This window comes from Parastagonospora nodorum (assembly GCF_000146915.1).
Source record: "Parastagonospora nodorum SN15 chromosome Unknown scaffold_40, whole genome shotgun sequence".
Taxonomy (NCBI): Eukaryota; Fungi; Ascomycota; class Dothideomycetes; order Pleosporales; family Phaeosphaeriaceae; genus Parastagonospora; species Parastagonospora nodorum.
The window spans coordinates 158,012-185,973 of record NW_001884588.1 but is presented as its reverse complement, the minus strand read 5'-3'; the positions used below and the strand labels follow the sequence as shown (position 1 = coordinate 185,973).

At 52.7% G+C, this 27,962-nt stretch overlaps 12 protein-coding genes across 12 annotated transcripts; 7 read left to right on the top strand and 5 right to left on the bottom strand.

Annotated features, from left to right (window-relative positions):
- Nucleotides 1-84: 84 nt before the first annotated feature.
- SNOG_15764 (hypothetical protein) lies at nucleotides 85-1,523 on the top strand (the record flags this gene model as incomplete). The annotated part of the gene is made up of 2 exons (XM_001805850.1): nucleotides 85-133; nucleotides 184-1,523. 2 exons carry the CDS (start codon nucleotides 85-87, stop codon nucleotides 1,521-1,523), a joined length of 1,389 nt encoding a protein of 462 aa, XP_001805902.1.
- Nucleotides 1,480-3,094, bottom strand: SNOG_15763 (mannitol 1-phosphate dehydrogenase). Its single transcript, XM_001805849.1, has 2 exons — nucleotides 2,967-3,094; nucleotides 1,480-2,876 (listed from the first exon to the last, which is right to left on the bottom strand). The coding sequence occupies exon 2, from the start codon at nucleotides 2,843-2,845 to the stop codon at nucleotides 1,532-1,534; it is 1,314 nt and encodes a 437-aa protein (XP_001805901.1). The 5' UTR covers nucleotides 2,846-2,876; nucleotides 2,967-3,094; the 3' UTR covers nucleotides 1,480-1,531.
- Nucleotides 3,095-3,857: 763 nt separating this feature from the next.
- Nucleotides 3,858-4,463, top strand: SNOG_15762 (hypothetical protein; the record flags this gene model as incomplete). Its single annotated transcript, XM_001805848.1, has 1 exon — nucleotides 3,858-4,463. The coding sequence occupies one exon, from the start codon at nucleotides 3,858-3,860 to the stop codon at nucleotides 4,461-4,463; it is 606 nt and encodes a 201-aa protein (XP_001805900.1).
- A 122-nt stretch (nucleotides 4,464-4,585) lies between these two features.
- On the bottom strand, nucleotides 4,586-5,415 carry SNOG_15761 (hypothetical protein; the record flags this gene model as incomplete). The annotated part of the gene is given in 2 exon segments (XM_001805847.1): nucleotides 4,586-5,333; nucleotides 5,351-5,415. The coding sequence occupies 2 exon segments, from the start codon at nucleotides 5,413-5,415 to the stop codon at nucleotides 4,586-4,588; spliced, it is 813 nt and encodes a 270-aa protein (XP_001805899.1).
- Nucleotides 5,416-7,153: 1,738 nt separating this feature from the next.
- SNOG_15760 (hypothetical protein) lies at nucleotides 7,154-9,048 on the bottom strand (the record flags this gene model as incomplete). Its single annotated transcript, XM_001805846.1, has 2 exons — nucleotides 7,154-7,204; nucleotides 7,249-9,048. 2 exons carry the CDS (start codon nucleotides 9,046-9,048, stop codon nucleotides 7,154-7,156), a joined length of 1,851 nt encoding a protein of 616 aa, XP_001805898.1.
- A 1,227-nt stretch (nucleotides 9,049-10,275) lies between these two features.
- On the bottom strand, nucleotides 10,276-13,012 carry SNOG_20177 (hypothetical protein; the record flags this gene model as incomplete). The annotated part of the gene is made up of 3 exons (XM_001805845.1): nucleotide 10,276; nucleotides 10,429-11,129; nucleotides 11,183-13,012. Coding segments are annotated over 3 exons (2,532 nt in total).
- Nucleotides 13,013-13,347: 335 nt separating this feature from the next.
- Nucleotides 13,348-15,382, top strand: SNOG_15759 (hypothetical protein; the record flags this gene model as incomplete). The annotated part of the gene is made up of 2 exons (XM_001805844.1): nucleotides 13,348-13,391; nucleotides 13,444-15,382. 2 exons carry the CDS (start codon nucleotides 13,348-13,350, stop codon nucleotides 15,380-15,382), a joined length of 1,983 nt encoding a protein of 660 aa, XP_001805896.1.
- A 649-nt stretch (nucleotides 15,383-16,031) lies between these two features.
- On the bottom strand, nucleotides 16,032-16,983 carry SNOG_15758 (hypothetical protein; the record flags this gene model as incomplete). The annotated part of the gene is made up of 2 exons (XM_001805843.1): nucleotides 16,032-16,649; nucleotides 16,681-16,983. The coding sequence occupies 2 exons, from the start codon at nucleotides 16,981-16,983 to the stop codon at nucleotides 16,032-16,034; spliced, it is 921 nt and encodes a 306-aa protein (XP_001805895.1).
- Nucleotides 16,984-17,238: 255 nt separating this feature from the next.
- SNOG_15757 (hypothetical protein) lies at nucleotides 17,239-18,138 on the top strand (the record flags this gene model as incomplete). Its single annotated transcript, XM_001805842.1, has 3 exons — nucleotides 17,239-17,304; nucleotides 17,355-17,449; nucleotides 17,502-18,138. 3 exons carry the CDS (start codon nucleotides 17,239-17,241, stop codon nucleotides 18,136-18,138), a joined length of 798 nt encoding a protein of 265 aa, XP_001805894.1.
- A 51-nt stretch (nucleotides 18,139-18,189) lies between these two features.
- Nucleotides 18,190-19,270, top strand: SNOG_15756 (hypothetical protein; the record flags this gene model as incomplete). Its single annotated transcript, XM_001805841.1, has 4 exons — nucleotides 18,190-18,260; nucleotides 18,307-18,642; nucleotides 18,695-18,885; nucleotides 18,933-19,270. The coding sequence occupies 4 exons, from the start codon at nucleotides 18,190-18,192 to the stop codon at nucleotides 19,268-19,270; spliced, it is 936 nt and encodes a 311-aa protein (XP_001805893.1).
- A 4,193-nt stretch (nucleotides 19,271-23,463) lies between these two features.
- SNOG_15755 (hypothetical protein) lies at nucleotides 23,464-23,972 on the top strand (the record flags this gene model as incomplete). Its single annotated transcript, XM_001805840.1, has 2 exons — nucleotides 23,464-23,727; nucleotides 23,865-23,972. The coding sequence occupies 2 exons, from the start codon at nucleotides 23,464-23,466 to the stop codon at nucleotides 23,970-23,972; spliced, it is 372 nt and encodes a 123-aa protein (XP_001805892.1).
- Nucleotides 23,973-24,069: 97 nt separating this feature from the next.
- SNOG_15754 (hypothetical protein) lies at nucleotides 24,070-25,474 on the top strand (the record flags this gene model as incomplete). Its single annotated transcript, XM_001805839.1, has 3 exons — nucleotides 24,070-24,572; nucleotides 24,621-25,004; nucleotides 25,054-25,474. The coding sequence occupies 3 exons, from the start codon at nucleotides 24,070-24,072 to the stop codon at nucleotides 25,472-25,474; spliced, it is 1,308 nt and encodes a 435-aa protein (XP_001805891.1).
- Between the last annotated feature and the right edge of the window lie 2,488 nt (nucleotides 25,475-27,962).

Sequence of the window (27,962 nt, the reverse complement as noted above, 5' to 3'; positions counted from 1 at the left end):
TGACTGACAGGCACGGCGGTCTTATCGATAAGAGTACCACCTTCACTCCCCGCAGTCAGAGCTCCGTCCCCAAACAACGCCAAGATGATACAAGCCGCGAAGATCCTCGAGCAAAGGAGCCACCTAGTCCCAGGTGTGACTTATGTGCCCTAGAAATTTGTGCAGTTTGCTAATGCTGAACAGGCAAACTCCGTATCACGGAGCACTTCTTCCAGGTGCCACGTGATTACTCCAACCCGGCATCCGGAACTATTCAGTTGTTCTCAAGATCAGCTCTGAAAGCGGAGAAGCCAGCAGACTATCCATCAGAGTCATCAAAGGACCCCAAGAAGACTCAGCTCCCATGGCTTGTGTACCTGCAAGGTGGTCCAGGCTTCGAATGTCGCAGTCCACAGAGTGTCTCATGGGTTCCAACTATTCTCGATAAGGGCTATCGGGTCCTGCTCTTGGATCAACGTGGTACTGGTCTATCTACCGCTATCTCGCAATCCAGTCTGCAGCTGCGCGGCGACGAGAAGGTGCAAGCAGAATACATGAAGTCCTTCCGTGCCGACAGCATCATCAAAGATTGCGAAGCTATCAGGCAAGCGCTCACCGCGGATTACCCCGAAGACAAGAAGAAGTGGTCGATTATGGGCCAGTCATTTGGTGGCTTTTGCTGTTCTACATATCTATCCTTCTACCCCGAAGGTGTCAAGGAAGCATTCGTGTTTGGCGGTTTACCACCGCTCCGCAACAATGCAGATGAAGTGTACGAGAGGCTGTATGAACGTGTGAAGCAGCGCAACGAATCTTACTACGAGAAATATCCGGAAGATGTAGGCCGCGTTCATCGTATCATCAAACTGCTCTCGCGCTTTGGCGACAACACAGTCCGAGTCCAAGGCGGCGAGGGAGCGCTATCAGCGCGACGATTCATGCAGCTTGGTATTTACTTCGGCAAACACGGAGGCATTGATGAGGTACACCAGATGGTCCTACGCGCCGATACAGACTTGACTCAGTTCGGACACCTGACAAGACCGACTGTGCTTGCACTCGAGATGGCACAGTCGTGGGACACGAATGTCATCTATGCTTTGCTTCACGAACCGTTGTACTGCCAGGGCGAAGCCGCCAACTGGAGCGCCGAGCGTCTACTGGAGAAGTATCCAGAGTTCTCACTCAAGAATGTTGAGAGCGACAAGCCGGTGTACTTCACTGGTGAAATGATCTATCCATTCATGTTTGACGACTATCCGGAACTTAAGAAACTCAAGACTGTGGGACAATTGCTTGCTGAAGAAAAGGACTGGCCGAACTTGTACGACGTGGAGCAGCTGAAGAAGAACGAGGTACCTATGTACGCTGCTGCATATGTGGATGATATGTACGTGGACTTTGACCTGAGCATGGAGACGGCGAGGACGATCAAGGGATGTAAACCGTTCGTCACGAACAGCATGTACCACAACGCTATTGGTGCAAAGACGGATGAAGTGCTGAAGGAGCTCTTTGCTCGGAGAGATGATGTTATTGACTAGTGGGGAGACTACGCTTGTATTTTCGCGTTCTTCATGATCTCTTTCGCCTCACGCAGCTGCGCGTCGAGATCTATGTTCCAGATCCACTGCATCCTATTCAGATAAGCCTCTTCTATCTTGTCCAGATCATCTCCGTGACCTTCAAGCTCAAATTCATACATCAGGCCTCCTTCCTTACTCGTCAAAACATTCTTCTGTGTTCGCCCCCTCCGTACCTGGTCGAAAGCATGGAAGGCCCGCAGCACGTCCTCGATGCTCTTCGCTTCTTTGATCAAACTTGCCATGATGAACGAGTCCTCTATGCACATGCCAGCGCCGGCGCCCTGGTGTGGTGTAGTTGCATGGGCCGCATCACCAAGCAGACACACACGTCCCTTGGTATACGTTTCGCACGGCGGGTGCATGAAGAGTGCCCAGATGTCTGGCTTCTGCATTGCCCTGACAATTCTTTGAACATGCTCACCCCAGCCAGCGAAGTCGGCCTCCATCTCTTCTTTCGAAGTGCTCACGACCCACTTCTCGTTGTCCCACGTTTCGCGCGAACTAAAAGCGACCACGTTCATCGTTTTCCCATTCTGAACGGGAAACGTCAGCAAGTGGCCATGATATCCCAAGAACATTTGACTGTTCGTTGCGACCTCTTCTCCAAGCATCTCTATGGCCTGGTCCATCGGTATCAAGCCTCGATACGCATACTTTCCAGAGAAGAACGCATCTTTGGCGGGGTGGTCCTTGCCCACCAACCATGTTCTCGCTTTTGACTTGATACCATCGCATCCGATCACCGCATTGTGTTGCGCCTTTGAACCGTCGGCGAAATGTATAACCATATCTCCCGACCCATCCTCAGCGTCCGTCAGGTCAACCATCCTCTTGTCGAATTTCGCAATACCTTCTGGGACGCCCTTGACCATCTCGTCGAGGAATTGGGCGCGGTATATCCCCCCTCGACCACCCCCACCCGACAGTGGTACGTCAAACAGGGCGTCTCCAACCTTCTTTCCTGGTCTTACGAAGCCATCCTTATCGGCTCTACGTTCGTCGCCAACGCGTATCGTGAACCAGGCGTCGTGCTTGCTCTTGTTGCCGGTCTTGCACTTCAGAAAGGCTTCGAGGATTTTGGGCGACATGCCCTCCATCGCACGGCCAGCATTGGGACCCAATGCTACACCGGCGCCAATCTCGCCAAAGTGTGGTGCTGCTTCGTATATCGTGAGGTCGACTCCATGCTCAAGGAGAGTGATGGCGAGGGTGAGACCGGAGATTCCACCACCAACTATCGCGAGGTTGAAGGGCTTCTTTTGGGTGTCAGCCGAGGACATGATTGCAGGGGCGTGGCAAGATGTAATTGATCTAAACGACGATGTCAGTTCTACATGCGTCTCTATATCTTCAGAAGCAAGAGGAGCTAGACGCGCGACGCGCAACGCTTATCATACTTACCACGTTCTTCTGCCGAAATGCTGCATCCGATGACGCATGAGACGACGGCTTTGGCTTAAATGGGGCGGGTAGCAGCCACTACAAGGGCGCCTATTAGTTAGACCACCACATGGTGCACTAGCCGATGCCAGTCATCTTTATTTGTATCGAACATCCCAGAGGATGGACGAGATGTGGGGTGGACATGTGGGGTAACGAGTGCTCGGATTGTTTTCGGACTTGCACTTTCACGGGTCGCCCAACTAAGCGGGAATAACCGAACAGGCCGGGGTATTTCCTATGACCTCAACCACAAGATCGACTTATTATGGTTTTCGCCGCTGGGCTCTCTGGGCTGCGAGATACATAGCTTCCATCAGATTTTTCGGTGAGAGATTGCAAGTAAGTAGAAACTTTAGCAGGTCGTTTTGCAACGAGTGAAGAGCGATGGTTGAGATGAACCGCAAACATTAGCATGAGCTCATCGCTACCGATTCATGTGCCTTTCTGGAGCGAACCACAACAACCGCTCGGAACTTCTACCCGTCCACACATGGCTGACGAATTCTAAGATCACGATCCCTTGCCGATCGCCTTTATCTCTGATAGGATGCCCGCCTCATATGCCGCGAGACAACCTCCGGCAGAGAGGGGCGAGAAGCCAGTCACTGTCTTGGTAACTGGATTTGGTGTAAGTCGCACACCTAGGCAGATCCCGACATGTCCAAAATATCTCAAGATGCTTCGCCATAAGCTAATCCAGCCAAGCCCTTTCTGTCAGCCTTCCCAAGAAACTCATCATGGGAAATCGCATCGTCACTCCCTGCACTGATCCCAACGTCACCAAACAACCTGACGCCAATCCACATACACGTACACCATGAAGCTATCCGCGTCGCCTACAAACCTGTCATGGAGCTTGTGCCAAAACTTCTGCCACCTGCCAATCCGCTGTATCCGGCCCCTGAAATCATCCTTCACATCGGTCTAGCCGCAGGTCGCAAATTTTTCACTCTTGAGCAAGGCGCCCATGGACGAGGATTCGACAAGATCCCCGACGTCGACGGTGAGCGTTTCCCAGACTCATCCGCAGAATCACAATTCCCATCTGCCAAGTACCCAAGTGTGCTCAAAACCTCGTTCGACACTTCCGACGTTCTTGCGCGCTGGAAAGCAAATCTCGGCTACACATCCGTCGAAGGAAACGCAGAAGACGACGACGCTCCAGATGTGCGACTCAGCCCTGACGCTGGGAACTTTCTGTGTGGATTTATCTACTATAATTCGTTGGCTCACTACTTTTCGATCTCCAAAGAGGATAGACCCGTGGCGTTCATGCATGTGCCGGATCTCAGTCAAAGCGAGGACAAGCTGCGAGAAGGCAGGGAGGTGGCGATTGCGCTGATCAAGGCGCTGGTGGAGAGTAAGCGCAAGAATGGGAATGTAGCTAAGCGGACAGATAATGAGGAGGCGCCTGTGAGGCAGACTGATGATGCGACCGAGAACAACTGTATTTGAGCGCTAATTGATCCGCGCCAACCCAAGCGATGTTTCATTGTAGTCGAGAAAGCAGCTTCCATCAAGCTAGATACATATCGCGGCTGTCCGCGCGTGAGGAACAAGGAGACGCCATGGTCTACTTATGCCAAATCAACCTGCTTGTAAACCTCCACAGCATCATCTCCCATAGTGCCATTGCACCTCTCGTTGTGACATGCGCCCCACCATTTTCGATTCCAGTGAATGCACTTTCCACATCGCCAGTCTCCTGGCTTCGATGTGTATCCGTCGCCACTCTTCTGTCTCTTGTCGCTTCTCTCTTCAAGCAGCAAGTTTGACATGCCATTAGGATGTAGATCGTGAGGACGGGGGCGCTTCCAATTCGTGTCTGATAACAAATCTGGCGGCGACTGCGGCAGCGGAATGTCATCTTTCGGAAGGACATTCTCCCAGCCTTCTTCAGACTCATTCCTATGGTACCTGTCCCAGAAAGCCTTTGGCGCAAGGAGTCTGCCTTTCTTCCCCATGTCCCTTAGCACTTTCAAGATCTCCTTCGCTTCTTCGTCCCGTAGCTCCATCAGCATTCCCACATCGGACCACATCTGGTAACTTGCCATCCTTGTTGAGTTCCTCCTCTTATCGAGAATGTACCACAGGACATACACTTCTTCTGCATACTCCTCAGACACATCTCCTAGCTTCTTCACCTCGATCGAGCCAACCTTGTCTGACAGCTGCATCAGCCTTCCAACTTCTTTCGTCACGCCTTCTTTATCGACCGAAGGGTTGTGGTGCTTGTCCGTCTGGACTTCGCGCCAGGAATTGCGAATCGCTTCGGCGGTCACGGGGGTGCGGTTTTTAAGGCGTCGAAGAACCTCATTTGCGCCACTGCTGAGTAGGAGTACGGTCCTTGTGTGCTTGGATGCTCGTAGTCGCTGTTCTCCGAATCTGAAGCCCAGGCGTCGAACATGTTTGCGGTATGAGCTGGTTGTAGGATAGAGAAAGGAAGAAGATTTGGAGCTGTGGTACTTCAGTGCGGCAAGAAAAGTTGCTTTAAGCGTGTGGTGAAGTGAGAGTGAGTGCTCTTGTGTCTTCCTCTTTTGAACAATGCCCTTTTCACCTCGTACGCCGCAATGCTCTTCCCAAACACTGCCATAATGCGTGGCTACAAGCAGACTTGTTTGCTAGGGGTCGCAATATTATAATGCGAAAGTAGAATAAAGGAGGACGCTTCTTAGATATCTCATTCAAGCAGCCATTTCAGTAGATTTGACCGCACTGCCATTTGCAAGCCGTGACCCTGCTGTGACGAACCCGTACGTCAGTACAAACGCTCATAGTGGAGACACGCGGCACATCGCTGTTACGCACTAGCAATCTATCAGCACCTGTCACTCTAACACTTCTATACCGATCTTTCTTTTTAGGATATATATCGAATTAATCGTCAGTTACTCAACGAATCAAAGCCTTAGATAGTTTGGGGTTGCTATACGGCTATCTTTTCGGACCGAGTGCGGTGGTACATCCCAAGGTTTAGGTTCGATACCCGAGTTCGGCAGCTTTGACGGTATCAAACATTCTCTCTCTTTTTGCTCTTTTTGCTATTTTTGCTGTTACACTTCAGAATGCTCTATCGATGCTATAGAACATTCGAGCTGCTATGTGAGGGCGAGGTTAAAAGTTATCAGGTTCGACATGCATCATCACTTCAGATCAAACTATTTGTATAGCATACAAGCCATCATTATGCTTCGAATTATCAATAATCAGGAGCGACATAAGAAGGCAATAAAGCCTGTGAATATAGGCACTATCACATCAGAAAGATATAGAGTATTAAATGTACGGGTAGTAATGGAATGTATCTCAGCGTCGAATGAGAAGAAGTGCAAAACCAATCCACGCGCAAGGCCTTGGTGGCATAGTAGAGGGCGCCGAATAGCGGACATGTGCCTAATTCCGACCGCAAGATCGCGCATACTCCCCGGAAAGAGGCGCAAGAAAACTTTGTGAAGAACCATAAGGATGCTCTATTGTCACTTTTGTGTTTCCAGGCACCTCTGATCTTGTAAGAAGCAGGCGCACGACGATTCATTTTGTGCATCTCAAGGACGTGCGCTTTCCTATGGAGAGATAACCAAGGCACTGTATGATGGTTAGAATGTCGCGGTGTTTGTATGCTGGGTCTAGACAGTAACCTTCCTTGATGACGACCGTAGCCGAAGTGTTATTCCCGCGGGCGGAAGCTACGACGAGCGTTTGGCTGGATGGAAGATGAATTCTTGAGCATGGTTGGGAGATACAACTACTTACCTACATCATGTAGGCATTCGGATACTGACATGAAATACACCACTAAGTCCCAAAATCAGAATCCATTCCCACCACTACCATTTTTGAAGACACACACACCTAATCCCATCCCCCTCCCCCTCTCCAACACCCCCGCCCTCAATCCCTCCAGCACCTCCCTCCCAATCCACCTCACCCTCCCGCCCTCACGTTCCGCCCACTCAAACACGCCCTTCAACTCCCTCAGTTCATCCACCTTCGCACTCCTACTCAACCGACTCAGCACCAACCTGCTCTCCACCACCGTGCCCTCGAAATCCAGCAGCGTCTTCGAATGCGGATCCCCAGGCAAGATGAGACCCGCGTCACTCGTCGATATGAACTGCGCAAGCGCGGGGATGTTAAATAGCCATTTAAACGGCAATGTAGACTGGCTGGACGGCGCGAGCGCAGACAACGTCGCGCTGAAGACAGACGAATGGGTATCAGCCGCCGCGCGCTTCCTCACATGCAATGTCTGATGGCGCGTGAAAGCCGCTCTATGAAGCTTATTCCCTTCAAAATCGAGCACGGTGGGCCAGTAGTTAACATCCGTCGTCTCGAGGCGGTCGATCAGGTCGATTTCAGGCAGTAAGCAAGGGGCCACGACATTCCGCGTGGCGTTGTCGTCTTTGAGATGTACGGTAATCGGCATATTAATCGCGCGCCCCGTATCCACGTCGCGCACGACGAGACATCGCGGCTCGGCGGCGAGGACCCAAAAGTGGCGGAATGCCTGGAGGTGGGCTTTTGAGTCCTGCACGTCCATTGGGAAGAGCGGGTAGAAAGCGCAGATGAGCGAGGCAATGGCTTTGTTGGAGCGGCTGAATGTCTGGGTTCCGCCAGCGATGAAGAGGGTGCCGAATGCCATGTGCGCAGCGAGGTGGGAGCCATAGGGCACTTCTGGGCCGATGCGGCCGTGGAGACCGCGCAGGCGGCGGAAGACGTCGAGATCGCCTGTGCCTGCCATGATTGTGGCAGCGGAGAGAGCGAGCAGGTCTTGACAGTTACGGACAGTGTGGCGCGCGAGTTTGGCGTCGAAGCGCAGGGCGGGGAGTTTGGCGATGCGGAGGAATTGGTCCAGGTATTTGAGCAAGAAGTCGCGGACCTGGGTATCGCCAGTGCCGGCGTGTTTGAGTGAGACACTCCACAAGAGGCCGGCGAGGATGTTGAAGAAGGGCATTTGTTCGGTGCGTAGCTTGGAAATGTGTTTGAGATCAAAGTCTGCGCGATATTCGACGGGTAGGTTGGCTTTGATCCAGTCATCGTTTGCATCGATCTTGTCCCACATGATCAGGTGCTTTGCGAGAGTGCGCAGTAGGAAGATATCTGGCCGCACGTAGTCGAATTGAGGCAGAGTATCGGGGATATCGATCTTGTTGGCTACCATCTTGTCGTGCGTCTTCATGAAGACGAGAGCAATAGCAATCACCGCTCCGGCAGTTGCTTGGTCGAGCACATGGACGATGTCGACTTTCTTGGGAGCAACCGCTACTGTCATAAGGCGCTCTACAATTCTCATATCATGCAAACCTCGAAGGTCCTTGCCTTTGCCCAGGTTGATGAAGCCTAAGGCGAAGCCAGCAGCGAGCCTGTATGCCTCGTCGCGAAGTGAATCTGGGGGCTCTGATGGATCTGGGGTGTCGACGTGCTCGATCTCAGATAGCATGACTTCACTCATGCGACGATGTTGGGTGTTGTAGTACAGCAGACCTATGCCCATCAGACCCGTCGTCTGTGTATATGGTGATAGATTGAGCTCCGCTGCCCCAGGTGGCAACATTCTGGTAACGTGAACTGACAACAAGCGTGTGACAAGCGTGTCCATTGTGCCCATGAACGATGCTGCCAGGCCTAAAAGTAGTCCGACTGAGGTCATGGTATGCTTGGGTGTGAGATATTTGAAGGACAGCCACTTCGCGATGGTCCGCAAGTGACCGTTCAGGCCTAGACCCAGCAGCAGACCAGCGTGCTTATTCGTAAGCTCGGAGGGCTTGTTGTACATGATCCAAGAAGTGTCGATGCCCTGAGCTTCGCGTGAGATACTGAGCCCCGCAGCAACGCCTGCGTTGAAGAAGGCCCAAAAGTACTTTTCCTCACTATAATTCTGGCGTTCAGCAGTCACTACGTTTCCCATTGGCTTCATCAGGCACGAAGTCGAAAAGCCATAGAGCGGGTACTTTTCTGTGAGCAACGGCTTCTTACTGCTGAACTTGATCATGGAACTGCCCACTGGGAGAGAAAAGGTGCGAACCATGACCCATTGCATTTGCGTTTTCTGGCCTTCCAATACGGCTGCATCGTCAGCCCGACTGTCGGCTCTGTACTCTGCCACAGCTTGTCGCAAGGGTTCCAAGAGCGAGTATGCTTCCATAAAGCGCCTGTCTTCGTGAAAGATGAGTCTGGTAATGTAGTGTCGATCAACCTCTGAAGATGATTGGATTGGTTCATTACGATCGGTGGCCTGGCATATCGTATGCACATCGCGTAGATTGTTTGGTGTGGTCAGACTTGCTTGGGCTTCCTGCGCGGCATCCGCGCTACTCGTCAGTGTCAGGTCAAGGTCTTCGCGCTGTACCAGTCTGAGTAGTGAGCCCGACCACGTTGTAGGAGGGTTAGCTTGACAACGTGTAATGGCTTCCATGAGTGGTGCTTTGGCTGCCTCTGGCAAGGTAGCCAGCACATCTGCATCGATCCCGCAGGATTCAATCAATTCTACCACCTTTCGAGGACTTGATGAGGGGTCGATGTCGCGGAAGAACCTGTGTAATGCCACTGTGCGTGGGGGTTACGCTGGCGATAATATCGTCGATGTCGATGGATGAATGCGGGGAGGCTTTCGACTTGCGAATAAGCACAGCCGGGGTAGGGAATGGAGCATAATGTTGAGAACCGACCACTAAACCGAGCCATTCCAGGACCGACGGAGGTGTGTCCCATGGGCTGTGCGTGCAGCTTTACTTTCGAAGTGAACACGGAATTCTTCATAGGCTCCAGTTCGCTCGAGGATCCACCATTCAGGTCGAAGAATCCTCCTGTTCTCCAACTCCACCCATCCCAACGTAGCCAATGACCGAGTTGAGCCAAAACTGGCGCCAGATTACGAGGCTGTATTCCGGCATAGTCCTGGCACAGAGCGTCGAGTTTTCTCTCCTCGCGGAAGAGGTGCAGAATGACTATGGCTTCAGAAAGAGTTCCAATGCGAAGATCCTGTCGTTCTGAAAGGGAGAGCCGTCTCCAGATGTCGCCAGCTGCTTTCCCAACGGGAGACTGCGTGTATTGCCGCGCAGCTTCTATATAAGTATTGATCGATTCATCCTTACCATTGATCTGTTGTGCGATGGTAGGCGTTTGACGGGCCGAAGAGCGCCTCGAAGGCGGACTCATTGTGATAGATGCAGAGCTGCTGTGCAATGCCCAACTCCAAGGCGACGATGACCAGCTTTTGGCCTGGGACTGGGATGCCTGCCGAGCGCACATCAGACGCCAGCTTGAATCTTCGTCATCGACCACTTCGTCCGGTTTTGCCTGGCTTTGTGGTCGGCCGGAACTTCTTCGTTGAGTAGACTTCGCGCGACCGCTTGCTTTCCGGGATTTTTCATCCACAAAAGGCACTGCAAGTGTGAACATTGTCGTAACAAAGGCTTGCCAGTCAAGACTAGCTTGGTCATGCTTTTCCTCCGCGATTGACTTGCGGACATTCCACCATATTTCGAGGAGGAAATCGCCAGTGTGATTGGGTAGAACTGTGGATAGCACGCGAAAAAGGTCTGCCACAAAGGTATCGGAGGGTGACATGCGCAGCTCGATCCCATGTCTGCGATATCCACCATCCACTACTTCGAGCTTACCACTTGGACCTGGGGAGACCAAGTGCTGCAGTGGTGCGATTGCAGTAATTGTTCGATGCAAGCCCGCCGCAGCTCTTGTTTGCTCCTGCTGGAAGATGCTATATGGGTCGAACAGCTTCAATTTCCCGAGGGGTAGCTTTAGTGGTAAGTGATTTCCCCAGCCTGCTACTAGGCCCAGACACGGTTCCTGGGGATCGGTAGACGTAAGAATGGCTACGCGTTCGACATGGCCGTCACGCGTCTTGACCAAGTCAAGCGCGCCCTCAAGCAGTCTTGTGTCCACATATCTTGGTACACATGCATAGCGGGGTGCAGCGCGGACTGAACGAGGTTGAGATGCCGATGCTGATGGGGACAGTCGCTTTCGTGTGACGCTCAACTCGCACTCCAATGGGCTTGCCAATGATGCATGGTTGATGTACAAGTATACTTTTCGCTCATGGAGTGTCGCTGAGTTGAAGGGTGCTTTCAACGTGAAGACTCGCGATCGCGGTTGGTCCTGTGTAATCATGTTAGTGAAGGACCAAAGATGTATAGTATGGTAAGGGCTACCTTGGGGCTCAGAGCGGGGTCACTCAAGGCAAACAATCCACTCTTCAAGTACTGCGTTGCTGGTATCTCCGTAACGACAGTCATTACCATCTCCTTGTGCAGTCTCTTCGTTTCTTGGTTGTCGCCCTCTGCGTCTGGTGGCGCGAAGAGGTCATCTAGCTCGTCGTAGTCTTCGATAGTATCAAACGTGTCTTCGTCCATAACGTCTTCCAACGTATCGTCTATAGAGGCTGCGAGGCTCATGCGAGATGTGATGCTCCCTGGGGTCGACGCTCGATGTCGGGACTGTGAATACCCGCCAAAGCTGGCCCGATCATTGCCCATTGAATGACGACTGCGCTGACTTGCACCAAAGCTTGCGGAAAGATTGCCTCCCAAACTAATTCGTTGCGTGGCCAGATCCTGGAAGGCTGACTTGTCGAAACTTGTTGACAATTCTGCTCGAGAGAGCAGCCCGCTGACGCGCCTGGACTCTTTTGGTTGTCGGACGATATCAGAGTCGGGGTTCAGCTGTGAGGCAAGAGCTTCCTCGACCGCTTCGTCCGTCAGCCGTTCCTTGCCCATGGACGCCTCTTTGAACGAGGGGGGCTGTGTCTTGCTTCGTGGCTTTCCACCGAAGCTCTCTCTGAACCTCTCTGCTCCCCGGATGGCCGGTGTCGTTGCCCCGGTGCCGGGTGCAGTTGCGCCATACGAGCTGCGCCGTCGAGACTTAGTAATTGGCAATGGGACATGGTGTTTTCTGGAAGCTGATATTGATTTGGGCTCGAGGTACGCTGCCGACCAGATGGTAAATACATTCGTCTCGTAATTAGCCGTGACCACCAACAAAAGCGGTTTGTCGTTGCCGCTTCGATCAAACAAGACTTCATTTTGAGGAGAAACGTAAATGACTTCTTCAGCCTTGTCAACGGGTTCGAGTCTTCGATGACCTGAGCCCTGCACAGTAAGCAGACCGCTCCGCTCCGTACCTGCTTGCACGTTGACCACCAGACCTAGGTTTGATAAAGGGTCTGTGAGTGAATAGATTCTGGGCAAGCTCTCATCCTTTGCATTCCCCAATTGACCCAAGCTTTCAAGATACCCTAGTGAGCCAGATTGTCGGCTTTTGCCAGCTCTTGAAGGTCCGAGAGAGGAACCATGCCGACGGGTGGTCTGAGAAAAACTCTGGGAGAAGCTCTGAAGCAAATTCTGGGAAAGGAAAGACTGATTGTTGGTGAGGAAGGAGTTCGGGGGCGCATTGGGAACCCGTGGACTTAGTGCAGCAGGTTGCTCAAACGCAGTCTTTCTCTGTATCACGACACCGCGAGCCGCAGGGAACGCTCGGTCGACCTCAAATGCGAGGTTGACAATGTGGGTGGTGCCAGAGAGAAAGAAGACATGCGCTTGCGACTTCAGGAAGACAACAAGCGCACGGGCACGCACTTCGGTCGTTGAAGGGGCCTGCTCTGTGGGACTGTTTGGGTCTGTCGCAGGTTGTGTTCCCTGGGTCAAAAAGCTCTTTGACGCATCGGTTCCGCTGTATTCGAGCGCACCCGGGGCTGCAGAGGCCGCCTGGGACTCTACTTCGATGGGAAACCAGGTCAACAGCGCTTGTATAACCTTTTGCTTCTCAATCTCGAAGTTGAAGGCCTTGCGCACAATGCCCCCTCTTGACCATACCACGTGATATTCTGTGGTCACTATTTCATCGGTCGGCCCGTCGGGGCTGTCGTCTGTGTAGGTGTCCCAAACATAGTCGCGTTCGGTACTATCGGCGGACAGTATGGACTCGGACACCAGATACTGCAGCGCGGCGGGCTTGTGGACGCCGATTGAGCGGAGGGATGCCATGCGGAGGCTCGATTCGCATTATGAGGTGTCGGAGAGGGTATACATGTGCGGTGGTGGGCGCTGTGGCATTTATTTGCGGGGCGCGCAGAGGTGAAGTGACGCGCGATCACCTGTTTTGGTGCAACGCGCCTTCCCCAGAATTCTGGCCGCGCATCCACTTCCAAACCTTCCTTTGCACAACACTTCTGCAACCGCTCACCGCACGACCACACCTAGCGCCAAGCAGCTGCTGTTGGAAGTTGTCTGTAATTTCGTTCCGGTTTGCGTTGCGATCACGTTCTATCTATTGGAAGCTTCCTCATAGCTAAGCTCCCAGCTTCGCTGTAGTAGCAATCATGCAGCCCATCATTACGAGCAAGGGCAAGTCGACTCAGCTCAGGTAAGAAAGGTCGAGAAGATACTAGCAGATGTCTCTAATGTGCTTCCTCCAGGTACGAGCTACCGCAACGGGTGCACGGGGCGACGATATACCCAGCCAAGGCTCCCAACGGCTCAACGATCATTCTCACCGCACTCGACAATGGTGTAGGCATTCAATGGAGGGGTGGACGCGCCCTGAAGAAGGCTGGTGCAGCACCTAAGCAGCCTGCGAAGCCAGCCAAAGTGAACGGCACGAACAACGACGCCATCATGATCATCGATTCCGACGACGACGAGCCTGCGAAGACTGCGTCACAACCAGCCGCAGAAGCCGAGTTCGAGGAAGACGAAGAAGAGCTCGACCCTGACCAGCCTTATCCATCGTTTGTCCAACAAATACGCCTTGCCCTTGGCACAGAAGTCCTACATATTGCCGTTCCTCAGATCCCGACCATTTCGTCGACACGTCCTGCCGATACAGTCCCAGCCATCTTCGCTAGCAAAATGGTCTTCACTGTCACCTGCGCAGACTGCACCGTACGCGTAGTTACAATGCCGCTGAGTCCTCCGTCCAATGAGGCCAAACAGAAGTCTCTGAGCGCAAAGTCACAGTACGGGGAGGATGTGACCAAGATTCAAGCACACCAGAGCATTGCAAGAGGTGTCACCATGACCTGGACGTCAAGATCTGAACCGAACGCCAAAGACGCTTCAGACGATGACATGGATGTAGACGCAGAGGAAGATGCAGGAACCACACCTGGACGTCGGCGTCGCAAGCAACAGAACCGCTCACGATCGCGTGGTCAAGAACAGGACGGCTTTGACTTGCTCGTGGCATCGCACTCTGCGGAGCTTGGAGGCTTGCTCAAGCTCTGGCGGTTCAAGCTGACCGATACTTCGCTGGACGCTATCCACCCCGTCGCGCCATTGAAGACGATAACGCTCCGCAAATACGCCTCTCGCGTGACGTTCAACACTGCGCAATACCCCAAGCGCCGTCACTCGCAGCTGCTCATAACCGACGCAACAGGCACAGCGCGCGTCTATGATGTCTTCGCACCTGGCAAGCGACGCGCGCACGGTGCTCAAAGCGAAGCCGGCGCTTTCATCAGTACCTTTAGATCAAATTTCGAAAGTGTCAAGAACAATGTATACACGCCCGCCGTTCTTGCCGCACGGAAACCTATCATTGATGCTACTTGGGTATCAGATGGTCGCCATATTCTGGCTCTGCTCGCCGACGGAGAATGGGGCGTGTGGGACGTCGATCGATCAGGTCCTAGCCCCCCAGCAGATCCCTTAGCATTCTCCCTGCGCGGCTATGTGGGCACATCGGAAAAGGAGAGCAGTGCCAGTGGAGCCTCGAGTCCGAAAAAGGGGAGTCGAAGCTCGCTCGCTCCTATGACGCCCAACACACGCCGGAGGAAAGAGGAGAATCTCTTCAAGGGCAGCCCATCGATCAGCGCCGCCGCGCCCCATGGCGGTATCACCGTCGCGTCGTTACCTTCCTCGAACAGCGCCGCCTCCGAAGAGTCGGTAATTATCTGGTACGGCTCAGAGGTATACAGGATAGCGGACCTCGCCAAGTTTTGGTCGCGCACTGCCTCCGCAAGTGGCGGTAATTCGCTGCCCAGTCCCAGCCTCACTCAGATCCAGGACATCTCAATGTCCGGCGAGTCAATCACTTCAATCTCGCAGTTTGACACCACCTCGCAAGCCTCGCGCATGGCTGTTCCCAGGGATCTCCTCATCTCCGCAGAGCACCGCCTAATCATCGTCACCGGTACGACAAAAGCCCTTGGAAGGGACATGAACGCCATGTTCTCTCATGCCCAGACGGAAAGCGATGACTCAAGAAGAACAGATCAAGCACTGTTGTCTCACGGCGCGCTCGACCTCGGCGGTATGGACAGAATGCTCGATGATATGGACAACAGCGGCACCATATCCAAGTCTCTGACACTTGGAGGTCCGCGCAAGGTCCTCTTCGCATCGTCTGCGGCCTGATCACCCACAACCTCCAAAGTTTGGATACCTTCGTAAGACTCTCAACATGTTTGATATACCCACCAGCATCGAAAACAAGCCCATTTGCTCACGTTCCCCTGCCTCATCTCTCTTCTCCTCTCTTTCTCATCCCTCCATATGTGACCCATGCCCTCGCGGCCTAAGGTGGAGCTCAGCGACCAGACCCATTCCTGCTGCTCAGTATAGCCTCGCGAAAGAATAAACAGCACTGCCGCAGTCGCCAGCATCTCCTAGTACCCTCTCACGAGGCGAAGCAGGGAGAGGCTTGGATTGCTGTAGGGTGCGTGCACTGTGATTTCTTCTACAGTCGTACTTGAGCCAAGCTGTCTTGTAAGAGATAGGGTGGTGAGGACGGTGTGATTGAGCGTGCGATGGGAGGTCGTGCGTTGAGGGATCGGTGCGACAGTTTACGTGACGTTGGGGATGGATTGATGAGTGCTAGACATAACGATGGGGAGCAAAGTGACTTGCTCATGACACGGCTTGAAGCCATACGCACCATTGCCAGACTTCGAGACGGATGGATTGCGCTTGCAGCTGATGACCCCCAGTATGATGCTGTTCACTCTCGTATATAGCCAGTGCATGTCCACGGTCTATGTAACCAATAACCCCAAACATCCCCCACTCACTTCCCAACCAATCCTTCAAACAACTCATCCCTCCTCCTCCGCACCTCGTCCAACCTAACCTCTAACTTCCCCACCTCCTTCCTCGCCATCTCCTTATCTGCCGGTAACCCCGCGAACCCCCCAACCTCACTCTCCAGCCCCTCCACCCGCTCCCGCAACTCATCCAGCGCCTTCTGCTGCTCCAACATCTCGCCAATCGCCTCAGCCGACCCAATGTACTTCGACCCCGGCGTCATGCTGCGCGACTGGTTCGATTGCAGCGATGACAGCTTATCTTCGTACTCGCGGATTTTACTACGCAGGTGCTTCGTCTGGCGTGCTTGTTCGGTAGTTTGGCGCTGGAGCGAGGACGGAGCGGTGAGTGCGGGATTCGTGCCTAGTTCGTTAAGTTGAGCACGTAGAACAGCGTGTTGTTTATTCAAATAAGTCTGCAGCGTCTCAATATGACTCAGTTGATTCGTCAGATTCTGGCTCGTTGTCGTATGCTGGATCAGCGTGTGCGCGATGTTTTCCGGCCTCGCAGTCGGCGTGTTGAGCGCCACGGCTGTGCCTGCGAGTGCAACCAATGCTTGTTCGCCCTCGGGCGTCAGGCTGGCTTTTAGTTTGCACAGCAGCTGTGTGTCGGTGGAATTACGTGCGACCTACCGTTTGTGAGCTGGTGGGCTCGTCTACGAAGGGCGTGATGAAGCGAAATACCTCGTCTAGCTCCTTGAGTGCTTCACGCTCTACACGCTCTATGACCGCGCGGTCCTCGTCTGCGCGCTCATTTGCCATTGAGAGTTCGCGCAGCACTTTCAGCGTCTCTTCGTTGCGCTCGAAGGTGGGCACGGAGCGGCCGGAGTACTTGTACGACAGCCATGAATCTATGTGCGCCCAGTCCTGGGCTTGGGCGCGTTGCTGGCGGGCTTTTGACGGCGAGAAAAGATCGGAGGGCGTGAGGTTGTCCATTGTTTGTATGTTTGTTTGTGCAGTGATGCAGGGCCGACGCAGGGTCGGAACGATGGCGGAGAAATAAGGTGAGAACCGTGCTATCGATAAGCTTGTGATTCGCAATTGCCGATGTCGCTCTAGCGGATTAGTGTCGACCAGTTTGCCATTGGAGTCATTACGGCGATATATTGTGAGATTCTCCCGATTTTTTACTGGTTACACTACACCCTTCTACCGTTCCTTGTCACGCCATCTCACCTGATAATTTGCCAAATGTCGCCAATGGTGCTGGAAAATGATGTTGAGGTTGGCGAGAGCTTACCACCGGCCACTGAGCACGTGGGTGGACCGAACACAACCTTTAGGTGACATGTGCTAATGTAGCATAGGCTGTAAGCGTCTCGCTACCCACATGGCGGGCCAACGTTGGATACGAAGAGGGAGAGGAGTGGGTCATAAGCAAGATGAAGACTGGCTACCCAAGGTTGGTGGAGTGAAATACTGCAGTCTATTGACCACAGCTAATGTACATACAGGTTCTTCATACATAAGCAAATCCAAGCTTTCTCAGAAGCAATCGCCGAGAAGCATGGTAGGAAAGGCGAAGTAGCCATGTTGTTTCCAACCAATGCTACTGCATCCAGAGGCCGAGACTTTATACTGCGGTATGCGCCAGACATGGAAGTCCGAATTGTAGATCTGGTGCCAGCGGCAGAAAGAGAACGTTTAGAAGAGTTGGAAATCATTTCACCGCGGATTTCGGCGATCCTGTACCCAGCAGAGCACTTCAAGATTGCCAAACAGTACTGGCAACATTCTGGGGAAGGTGTCTCAAGTCGCAGAGCCGAGTACTGCTCCCAATTGTTCCGAGAAGGCCTTTTGGTCGAACCTTCCACATTGACCGACTCAAAGCCGCAATCACCACGAGTGTGTAAAGGACCACGGAGGTACCAGAAAAAGACTTCTGTCGATTTCGATAGCATGAAAGGCTCGACCGAGGGCGAGGTCCAAGACCCGGTTTCTTTCGTTGAAGAGAGGTTTGGACGCAATCTGAATCTCACAATGACAAACAACGCAAAGTTGGCGATTCGAAGAAGAATTGCAGGATCATTGACTGCTGACGTCGGTCTGACTGAAGCTATGGCCTTTGGATGTGGAGCAAGCGACAACTAGACGTGTACCTTGGTTTTTCCGAAGGATGATGTGTATCTGTACCCTACCGGCATGAGCTCGATCTTCAACGCCCACCGCAATATCATGCAAGCCAAGGGACCGCAAAAAGCCGTCGTCTTTGGGTAAGTTACATGCTGGAAGTACCGCTAGCTTCGCTCACGCACGCAGGTTTCCTTACATCGACACCCTGAAGATCACAGAGAAGTTTGGACCAGGTTCGATATTCTATGGTTTTGGGTCATCAGAAGAGCTCGATGATCTCGAAAAGAGATTAGAGGGCGGCGAGCGATTCATGGCACTATTCACAGAGTTCCCCTCAAACCCACTTCTCCGGACACCAGATCTCGAGCGCATACGTAACCTCGCCGACAAGTACGACTTCTGCGTAGTTGTAGACGAGAGTGTCGGCAACTTCATTAACGTCAACGTCCTACCATACGCGGACATAGTCGTCAGCAGCTTAACGAAAGTCTTCAGCGGCGACAGCAACGTCATGGGTGGAGGGTGTGTATTTCCCCTATCAACCCTTCACTGCAACATCACTAACAACCCACAGTCTCATCCTCAACCCCAAAACTCAAAACTACGCCAAACTCAAAAGAATCTGGAACGAGGACTACGTCGACAACCACTGGGCCGAAGACAGCATCTTCCTCGAGCGCAACAGCCGTGACTTTGTCTCCCGCATCGAGCGCATCGGCATCAACGCAGAAGCCATCTGCGACGTCCTAAGCGCCCATCCACGCGGTACGTTTCTACCATCCATGTCCTCCAACCCCTCTAACACATCCCAGTCAAACAAGTAAACTACCCCAAAATCTCCCCCACCCGCGCCAACTACGAAAAATGCCGCAACCCGCGCGGCAACTACGGCGGCCTGCTGTCCGCCACTTTCCACACCCGCGCCGACGCCGTCGCTTTCTTCGATGCGCTGGATACCGTCAAGGGCCCTTCTTTGGGTACGAATTTCACGCTGAGTAGTCCGTATGTTATTCTTGCGCATTATGGGGAGTTGGAGTGGTGTGCTAAGTGGGGCGTGGAGGCGGATTTGATCAGGTTTAGTGTAGGGCTAGAAGAGACGGGGAAGTTGGTGGAGGTTTTTGGGAGGGCGTTGGAGGCGATTGGGGGGTAGAGAGTGCATGGTGGTAGGTGGAGGGGAGATAGTTCAACCTATTGATTTATTAGTGGGAGGGAGGGGGGGATTCAACGATGGGGAGTAATGGGAGAAGCAGGTAAATGGAAGTGGTCATGTACAAAGACTTTGTACTTGGTTCATAATGTGAGAATCTGTGCTGTTGCGGTGCGTGCCTTGCTCGAACGTGTGTTTTCCGTTGTTCTTGCGAGGGCAGCATCAGATCGTGATGTTTGAGTAGGCAAGCTGGCGATAACCATCTACAATACCGTTCCTATCGTTCCCGCATACCCATCTTCTAGCATGTCAGATACCGCTCACGTTCGTCCGCGCTATTTCCATACTCCGAATCGTACTAGATACCATACAACGTTACCTATGGAGGCCGATGAAGTTGATCAGGTGTTAATATTCCACTGAGTGCGATCAAGCAAAGTGTCACGTCCTCTCTCGTGTGTACGTGTTCGGGCTCCGTTCGGACTCAATCATACCTACGACGCTCTCTCGGACTAGCATTCAGTGCTCGTATTCCGACTGCAAGGCACCATTTCCACACCACGAGATTCCACCGTCTGCTAGCGTCGTGGCTTGAGAAAAGTCTGACGCGGCCACTTGCATATGGTGTACAGGCGTCCCGCGCAGCCGTCACCTCCCCGTCGAAATTGTTGGACCAATCCAGCAAGTCCGAAAGGTGTGCCGAGCATGTACGACTGTCCCGTTAAGTCATCGCTAAACACGAAGACGTCTTCCGGCTCGCTAAGATTTGTTTTTATCTTGAGTAGCAACGTCAGTGGTTGGCGTGGGGGCTTCGTGGGCATGCGCATGACTCTGTGTATGCTGCGGGCGGGGCGAAGCAGGAGGATCCCTAGGACGGAAATGCGTCGTCGGGATCTCGCTTCAACACGTGTGCGTGGAAAGTCGGGGACAGGTAGCCGGAGTTGATGTTACATGAGGATCGCGACCGGAGTGTTGGGTTCCACTCGGGTATAGTTGGGGTAACGCATTCAATTGCGGTATGCCTTCAAGTGTGCTATGCTGGAGATGCTGCAGGTTGGGCGGTGTTCTAGACGGGAGGATTGAGTTTGAAACGCGCGGTGCCAAGATCATGTGCGAAGAGAAGGCTGCTAAGTCCTCGATAGGTTGTCATGCACTGCTGGAAGGGACATACGCGTACTTTGTGTTGGTGGCGTAAGAGACGATGGCTTGAAGAGCGGTGACTCGGGTTTTGGTCTTGTCACTTTACTTTGTTCACAGATAGGACTGTTGTCCGAACGGAAAACGAATAAGGAAGACGTTCAGGCAAGCCACGGATATCTGGTGGAAATGCTCATGAACGAGTGTTGCACTTCGGAAGTGAAAGGGATAATGACTTTGCTTCAAGACTAGAGCATTTGTCGAGGTAAATCTCTGACTGACTGATTTGCCAAGTTTGCTGGCAATAAATATGCATTTACCTAGCCATAAAACAATGCCCAAAGCACACAGCAGCTAACTATGACGATATCTTCGCTGCCAAATTGCGGTATGCTCTCAGCGGTAATTAAGGGCCGACCGCACGTTGAAATGCACATCTGATAGGGTTCCGCCAAAGTGATCCTCCAATTGTGGATCAACTCGTCTGTACACCTGTACGGTTACTCTCTCGTTCTCATCATAAGCGAACAGGCAGCAAGAGCTGATGAGTTTCGTACGAGTCTAGCGAAATCGTGAAAGAGGGCTTAGTTGCTGAGGATTTATTCGAAGGGTGTGACGCGCCGGCAGGAATGAGAAAAGATACACACCGACTGGCGGACCCTTGCACAGAACCAAGTTGCCCGGATTTCCAAAGAGGCTTGAACACCAAACGAGATGGTGTCGAGATACTCATGATGTGGGATACGCGAGTCTTCTCGCCTCTCAAAAATGCACTGTTCCAAACATATTGGGGAATTATGCAAACTTCTTGAAAACTTGCAGTGGGTGAAATTTGTTGATGCTGGAAAGGGACACAGGTATAGCACAGTCAATTATGATCGCATCGCCACATATATTCCTTTTTGGACATGTAGTTCTTGTATGGGGTGAGAAGGTTCGAGGCTCGGGAAGTGGAGCGCGTCAGTGCATTTGATACATCTCCACAGTGGTGTGGAGACTTCCTTTCAATTATCACGTGCGTCGCATTGCCTTCTCCAGTTTGATTGCAAACTGGGTGTGGGCCAATACCTAACAATTTCAAGGCCGGATCTTCGTCAGGGTGCAAATCTAATAGTCCCCATTTTCTTGGATCTCTCTCCGCGGAGTGCGGAAGATGGTGTAGCCGAAGACTCAGACCCAAATCACACAGTCTGCCGAGCGGCCTCTGCCGCTTATGATGTCCCTGCATAGCTTCGTGGGATTGCTCTGCACTAACACTTGTCGACTGCGCTCATATTGACCAGGGTTGCTTGTTCACCAACGTGAAGCGTCCAGGTACTTTTGTTGAAGTTGATGGAGCGAACAAGTCGGATTCCAATCTTTGAATTTGCAGGTCTCCTGGGTAGCAGACCGATGAAGGAGATGTGCGCATCGTGGAGACGTCGATCAATAGTCGACTGAGAAATAGCGTTTTTCCAATGGTGTTTGCGGGCGTCTAGGCTCTGGCCCACTGGAAACTGCATCCGTGCTTTCTGCGGATCGATTGTGATAGAATTGTGTGGTTGCAGTGTTGCCCGTACTAAAACGTACAGCAAAATGTGACGAAGTTGCTCACACACGGATAGCATAACCAGCTATGTTTTCACTCGTCAAACTTTACCGGATACGGGCGCTGTGCCCCTTCTAGACTTCCTAACACCCACCACTCATGGCTAGGCCACAAATTCGCCCTTCTGAACTTGTTCAGAGCCGCGAAGCTGTGCCTCAGCCGTCGGGGACCGGCACATTTCTCAAATAAAGCAGGTATAGGACTAACACAGTGCTGATATTGGTGAAGGGTAGTCCTTAGCCTGGAGCGTTCGCTTCCCGGGTCCACCGTGCATCAAAGCGAGAGAGACGTCATTGCTAGTTGGCTATCGACTATGTCAAGACCTGATTTGAACGGAGTTCGTATGGTCGGCGCACGTGCGCCATAGTGCATAGACGCAGCATCTTCCAGCAGGAGCCAGTCTTCATTGTGCTGATCGTCAAGCGTTTGAAACTCTTTTCCTGGTTTTGGAAGATCTCGTGCAGCCTGATTTCGCATCGAGTCGTCGACGTGTGAAGCGAGCCTGAAGGTACATTTTGACCTCTAAAGGTGCACTGGAATATGATTGGAGCCACGCCAGTTTCAAAGGAAGTTCGGCATGTCTGGAGCGTCGGCACCGTGACTGTCGCTCCTGCAGTGTTGTTAGTGCTTTTAAATTGACATTCTAGATGGGAAAAGGTGCGGTTGTGAAGGAAACAACGTCCGTCCACTAGTGGGTGAGCAACGAACGTCTGATACGTCTTTTGAGCCACAGCAGACGGCCTGAATGTTTCAATGGGTTGATCTTAGCCATGGTCTGCAGAATGTGCGCTCAAGCCAAGGTTTACGACCCCGACGTCTACATGCTCCAGTAGCTGATCCTTGCTGTTAGTAGGGGCGGAAATTAAACCATGTCACCCCCGGCCCCGTCTGCACATGCAACCGAATCACCTACCTCAGAGCACTCAGATATCGAACCACACCGTCCTGCATGCAGACCTGGGATCGAAAACCATGCATGCCGGTCAAAACCCTTCACTATTCGACATGGCTTCCAGAAGCTATCGACGCCGACGCGGCTTAGGCCCAAGTTAGCAATGCTTCCGATATCTGCCGCGGTCACTAATGGCCCGCCTTGCCAACACTCATTTCGCAGCACGTACTCGGTACTCGGGGCCTGCTGTCACGAAATAAAAATAGCAGCAAATGCGCTTTCACACAACACGCCATTTGCGAGCCGATGGAGACTGGACGGCGATGAATGATGGACGTTGCCGATGCCGTGGCGGTGCCAGCTTTCCCCGAAAGACGAGGCTTGGAGAAACCAAGTGCGCACACGCCACAATCCACTTCGAGCCATGCTCGACTCGAGCTGCCCCATAGCATTTCGTCGCGCCCTTTTAACTGGTCGTCCTGGGCTGAAGCTTCCTGAGGTTGATTCTTACAGGACGATTCTGAGTGATATGCGCCCTGGTCCGCCACCAACGTTTTCATGGGGTGGAAACATCTCAAGATGCATACTCATAAGCACAACAGCATACAGTCATTGAAGCCCCGCTACGGGCGATGTTATCAGTGTCCGACTGGCGCGACATCGCTGCTTCCCGTGGTGTGCGGCAGCGTCATCATTGTGTGGTCCCGAGGTCTGCGTACGCATCTGGCTTCTGCTGGTCACCCTGAATCAGGTAAACAGCGCGCATGTTCCAAGTACAGAAGAAGGAACGCCTTTTTCTCTCCTAGAGCCAGGTTCACCACGGCCCAGGCACCCATCGCGTGGGTACGTATAAAGACTAGTCAAACGGTCTGGGAGCTTGGTCACTACTGGCCGGGATGAGGATCCTTCGAGGCTCCCAGCCGCAGCGCCGGTAAAAGCGCTGTGCCGCTGAAACTGAAATGTAAACTACTGAAGCGCAGTTGTTCTATGACCGTAAACACTCAAGTCCACCCCATGCCGGTGCGCAGACCACCTTCATAGATCGTGGTTCAAAAGCGCAAGTCTGCCTTGCGACGAAGACTCCATAAGGCTGGTATACGCCCACTTCATTGTCCAATTCAGGATACAAGCGTACGTTACCCCACTAGCATTTCTGTACCAGATGTGGCCCTTCCATGATTGAATATGACCCCTCGGTCTCCGGCAAAACAACACCCAAAGACTACAACCATCTCACAAAGACTCAGATCTCACGTGGACCATAACATATCGAACCAGCCGCCAGAGCTCATAGGACTGAAAAACGTTCGCCCTCGCCGTGCTGCAACTTCACCTCCGCCCCACTCCCAGTCGCTTGAATCTCAACTTCAAGACCCGCATCAGCCTCTGCAGAACGACAATCTTGCTAGAGACCCCACACAGTGGGTAGACGCCGTTGAACACCTTGATCCAGTGAATGTGCTGGGACAGCCTGTAGACCTTCGCTCGTACACATCGCCAGCGAGCTCTACCAACTTGTCCACACAAACGCAATCAATTCCAAGTTTCTCTCGACCTACCCACTATTTCCCAGAGTTCCCGCATTCGCCCCTCCCTTCCGTTTCTGGCAGTCTCGAATTCGAATCGTCATCGTCTGCTGTAGATCATCGGCAGCCACACAGTCCTTACTTCGAACTGCAAGATATGAGGTAGGTGTATTTGCGTTGACCTCGTTTGGCAACGACTGATTGTTGTAGCGCTTTAGGATACATGATGGCGCCTTCGCAATATGGTATGCACCATTACGGTTCAGCATCTTCTTACACGCAAAATTATCCTCCAAGCAGCCAGCATGGATACATGGAGCATAGGTCTTCTACTACAGCACCTTACGATTCAGCATACGCATCCAGTCCAGCACTGCAACATGACCAACGGAGACCGGACGATCAAACTGTACCCCCTCCATATCAATCTCAACCGCAAGCACTTTCACGTAGCTCTTACCAACAGCAACCGCCTAATGCGATGCGCTCTGGCTCCACCTCTTTAGCCTCTAATGTTCCAGGATACGGATATGCCAACTCAAATGGCAACAACCCAAATCAACAACTTGGGAGTAACGCTTCGAGTTATGCACCGTGGGTTACGAGTTCTGTTTCAATAAGCTTCCAAGCTCACAAGCCATAGACCACAATTATATCCCCCTTCGACTTACAGTGTCGGCGACTATCAACCACTGCCAACTATGTACCCACCGTCATCTACGACTCCGGCTGCTTATCCGCCCTATGGATCTTCACCAGCTATTCCGCAGCCACCAATTGGTGATATTCCGCCATTGTCGCCTTCTCCAGGCGCCCAGAGTAGTACCGTCATGCCACGCGTCTTGAACTCAAGACCGAAACCGCAGTGCTGGGAGCATGGGTGTAACGGGAGGCAATTCTCTACATTTAGCAACCTCCTCCGACACCAACGCGAAAAATCGGGTACGGCCTCGAAAAGCTACTGTCCTAGGTGCGGTGCGGAGTTCACCCGTACAACCGCAAGGAACGGGCACATGGCTCATGACAAATGCAAACCTCGACGGCCATCAGAGTCAAGTCACTGAAGCGCTTTCTTCAAAGCGGCTCTATATACAAATCTGGGTCGACAGATCACGGCACATACCAGGGGGACGAACGAAATTTGTCTGAGAAAGGCTACAAGCTCTCAGCGCACTCTCGCTACGGCCTGACTTCGAAGTGAAGGTTTCGCGCGGAGAGTTCATCGGCGAGGAGGCCTGAAAGTTAGCACCGAAGCTTCTCCGAAAGCCACAATCGTGCAAATTCTTTCTCAAGATATTCAGCCTGACGACGTCTGCGACTACCACAGAAAACTCGCTCTCGCACCGATATTTGCGTGTCCCGCCTTCCGGTTTAGGATCGAGAGATGTGACAGGTTAGGCGGGAAGAGCAATGTAGCAGCGCATCGGCGTTCATGCTAGCATTTAGCTACTTTCCAATCTGTGTTGGTAAAATATACGCCTCGATTGGATACTGCGATTTGGAACTCTCCAGCTCATAGCATTCCCTGGTTCTCTTCGGTATGTGTTCTGCTCTGCACTCTGAATACAACCTCGTCACAGCTTTTCTGCCTGGATTGCACTCCAGTCAAGTTCGTTAGGCAGGCATTGGTCCCCCTGCATGCTTCCCTGCGGGTGAGGCGCAATACGTATCAGCTGGAAGAATAAGGCCTGCATGCTGGCAAGGCGGCAGGATTTAGAGAACCGGGAGGTTGGGCCTCTGATTAGTTTCTGGCAGCATCCTGGCTTCACGCAGGTGCAAAGCTCCAGCTCAGAGATCATGACGAATCATTTTCGCCTCAAGAGTAAAGAGAAATCTCGCAAATCAATATTGTCTCTAGTCATGATATCACAAACCGGTTCATGAGAACTGGTCTACAAGATTCAGTCGTCCATCCAGCCAGCATAGAAATGATTCATACATACTGCCGCGCGCATGTGATCCCGGTCAAGGTCGGAGTTAACGATTTGAGCAAACAAGGTCTCTCCCTATAGCAACCGCGCCCTTCTCCTGCCTTTGATCGTAATGACCGTGGACTGTGGCATTCGGTCTACTAGTCGCCCAATGTTTTGCTCGATGAGCGAGGCACTGGATCTTCCCTCATCGGCACGCCAAGACGGCCGGTGAAGGCCACACGCGATAGCTGCATGTTGCCCAAGGTGACTGACTTGCGAGTGGAAAGATGAGACTAGCGGGCCGTTATTGCCACGCAGCGCGGGAATGTTCGCAAAGAATGACACAACAGCCGAACCCACAAATCTGCGCAGACTTTACCCACTGTAGGTATCCACGCACTGACACCACTGGACGAGTCAGGGTCGGGACACCATGTGAACCACATTGTCGGGTGTGTGCTAGCAATCCCTGGTTCTTCGCCGAGCAGCGGAAAAATAGTGTCTGGCATTTACAAGGCCCGGGTCGATTCATCCGCCTTTTTGACATGGTGAAGCTTGTGGATTCAGAGATGACTTTCTACACGTGGTAAGTTCGCCATCGGGGTGGGGATACCGTCATGATTGTTCTTCTGAAGCAATTAGGGCTTACCAGTTGCGGCAAGCCATTCGGTCTCCTTGCGGTTACCTTCAGGCGTACACTACGCGCCAAGGCCTTTGTCGAACTTGCACAAGATGCGTTGTTTTTCCGAAGGTACTGAACAGGAACCTCAAGAGTGGGGCGATGTTAATTTCTGCCCATTGGCCGCGGATCGTCCTCCGCCATTTCGCTTTGAGAGCTTTCAGGCGCCATCAATGCGGCACAGCGGTGAAATTCCGAAGATGCAGCTGCCTCACGCAAAATTTCGCACTCGCCCAACTCCGCACATAATGAGCACATACAAGAAATTATCGCCCGACCCATTTTAATTTCGGACGCTATTCCACATACTACGCTCTCGATGTCCACAACTGTTTGCGTGCTTTCGCCAAAGTACCGTCCCGCAGCGGAATATCGGGCCACACTGACTACTCAGGGGTCTCATCCACGGGTGCATGTTCGCCTGCGCCCCACCCCAAAGCGCTGACAGACGCCATATCGCTGACATGTGGACCGGGGCCTGCCGTGTCTGTCACAAGGATGCTCCGACGGCACGACGGGAAGGAATGAACGTTGATTCTCGATCATCGAGGGCACATCGGGGGCGAGACATGTCTAAGGAGCGACTGCAGTATGGGCCTCTACCAACAGAAGGATTCCAGGCACAATTCCGGTGCTATGTACTTGGGACGAGCAGGTATTGCGCGCGCAGGAACAAGGCTGCATTCTGCGTTACCGAAGCTTCGGCGGCACACTGCCGAGACCAAGGCTCCCGAATGACGAGGCTAGGCATCATCTGTTTTGCACCAACAAACTTCGACTGGACCCTCACGTTCGTTTAATTTCCTTGCACAGTTTGGACTGCGAAGGCCGTGATGGATCTCCCCGCGACTAACGCCCTCTCGTACTTTCGCTTCAACGGCAACGTGCACTGATCTGGACTAGCCAATTTTGGTCGACTTCCTCGCTTCGATAGGCTTAGGTCGTATGTTGTTTGGAGGC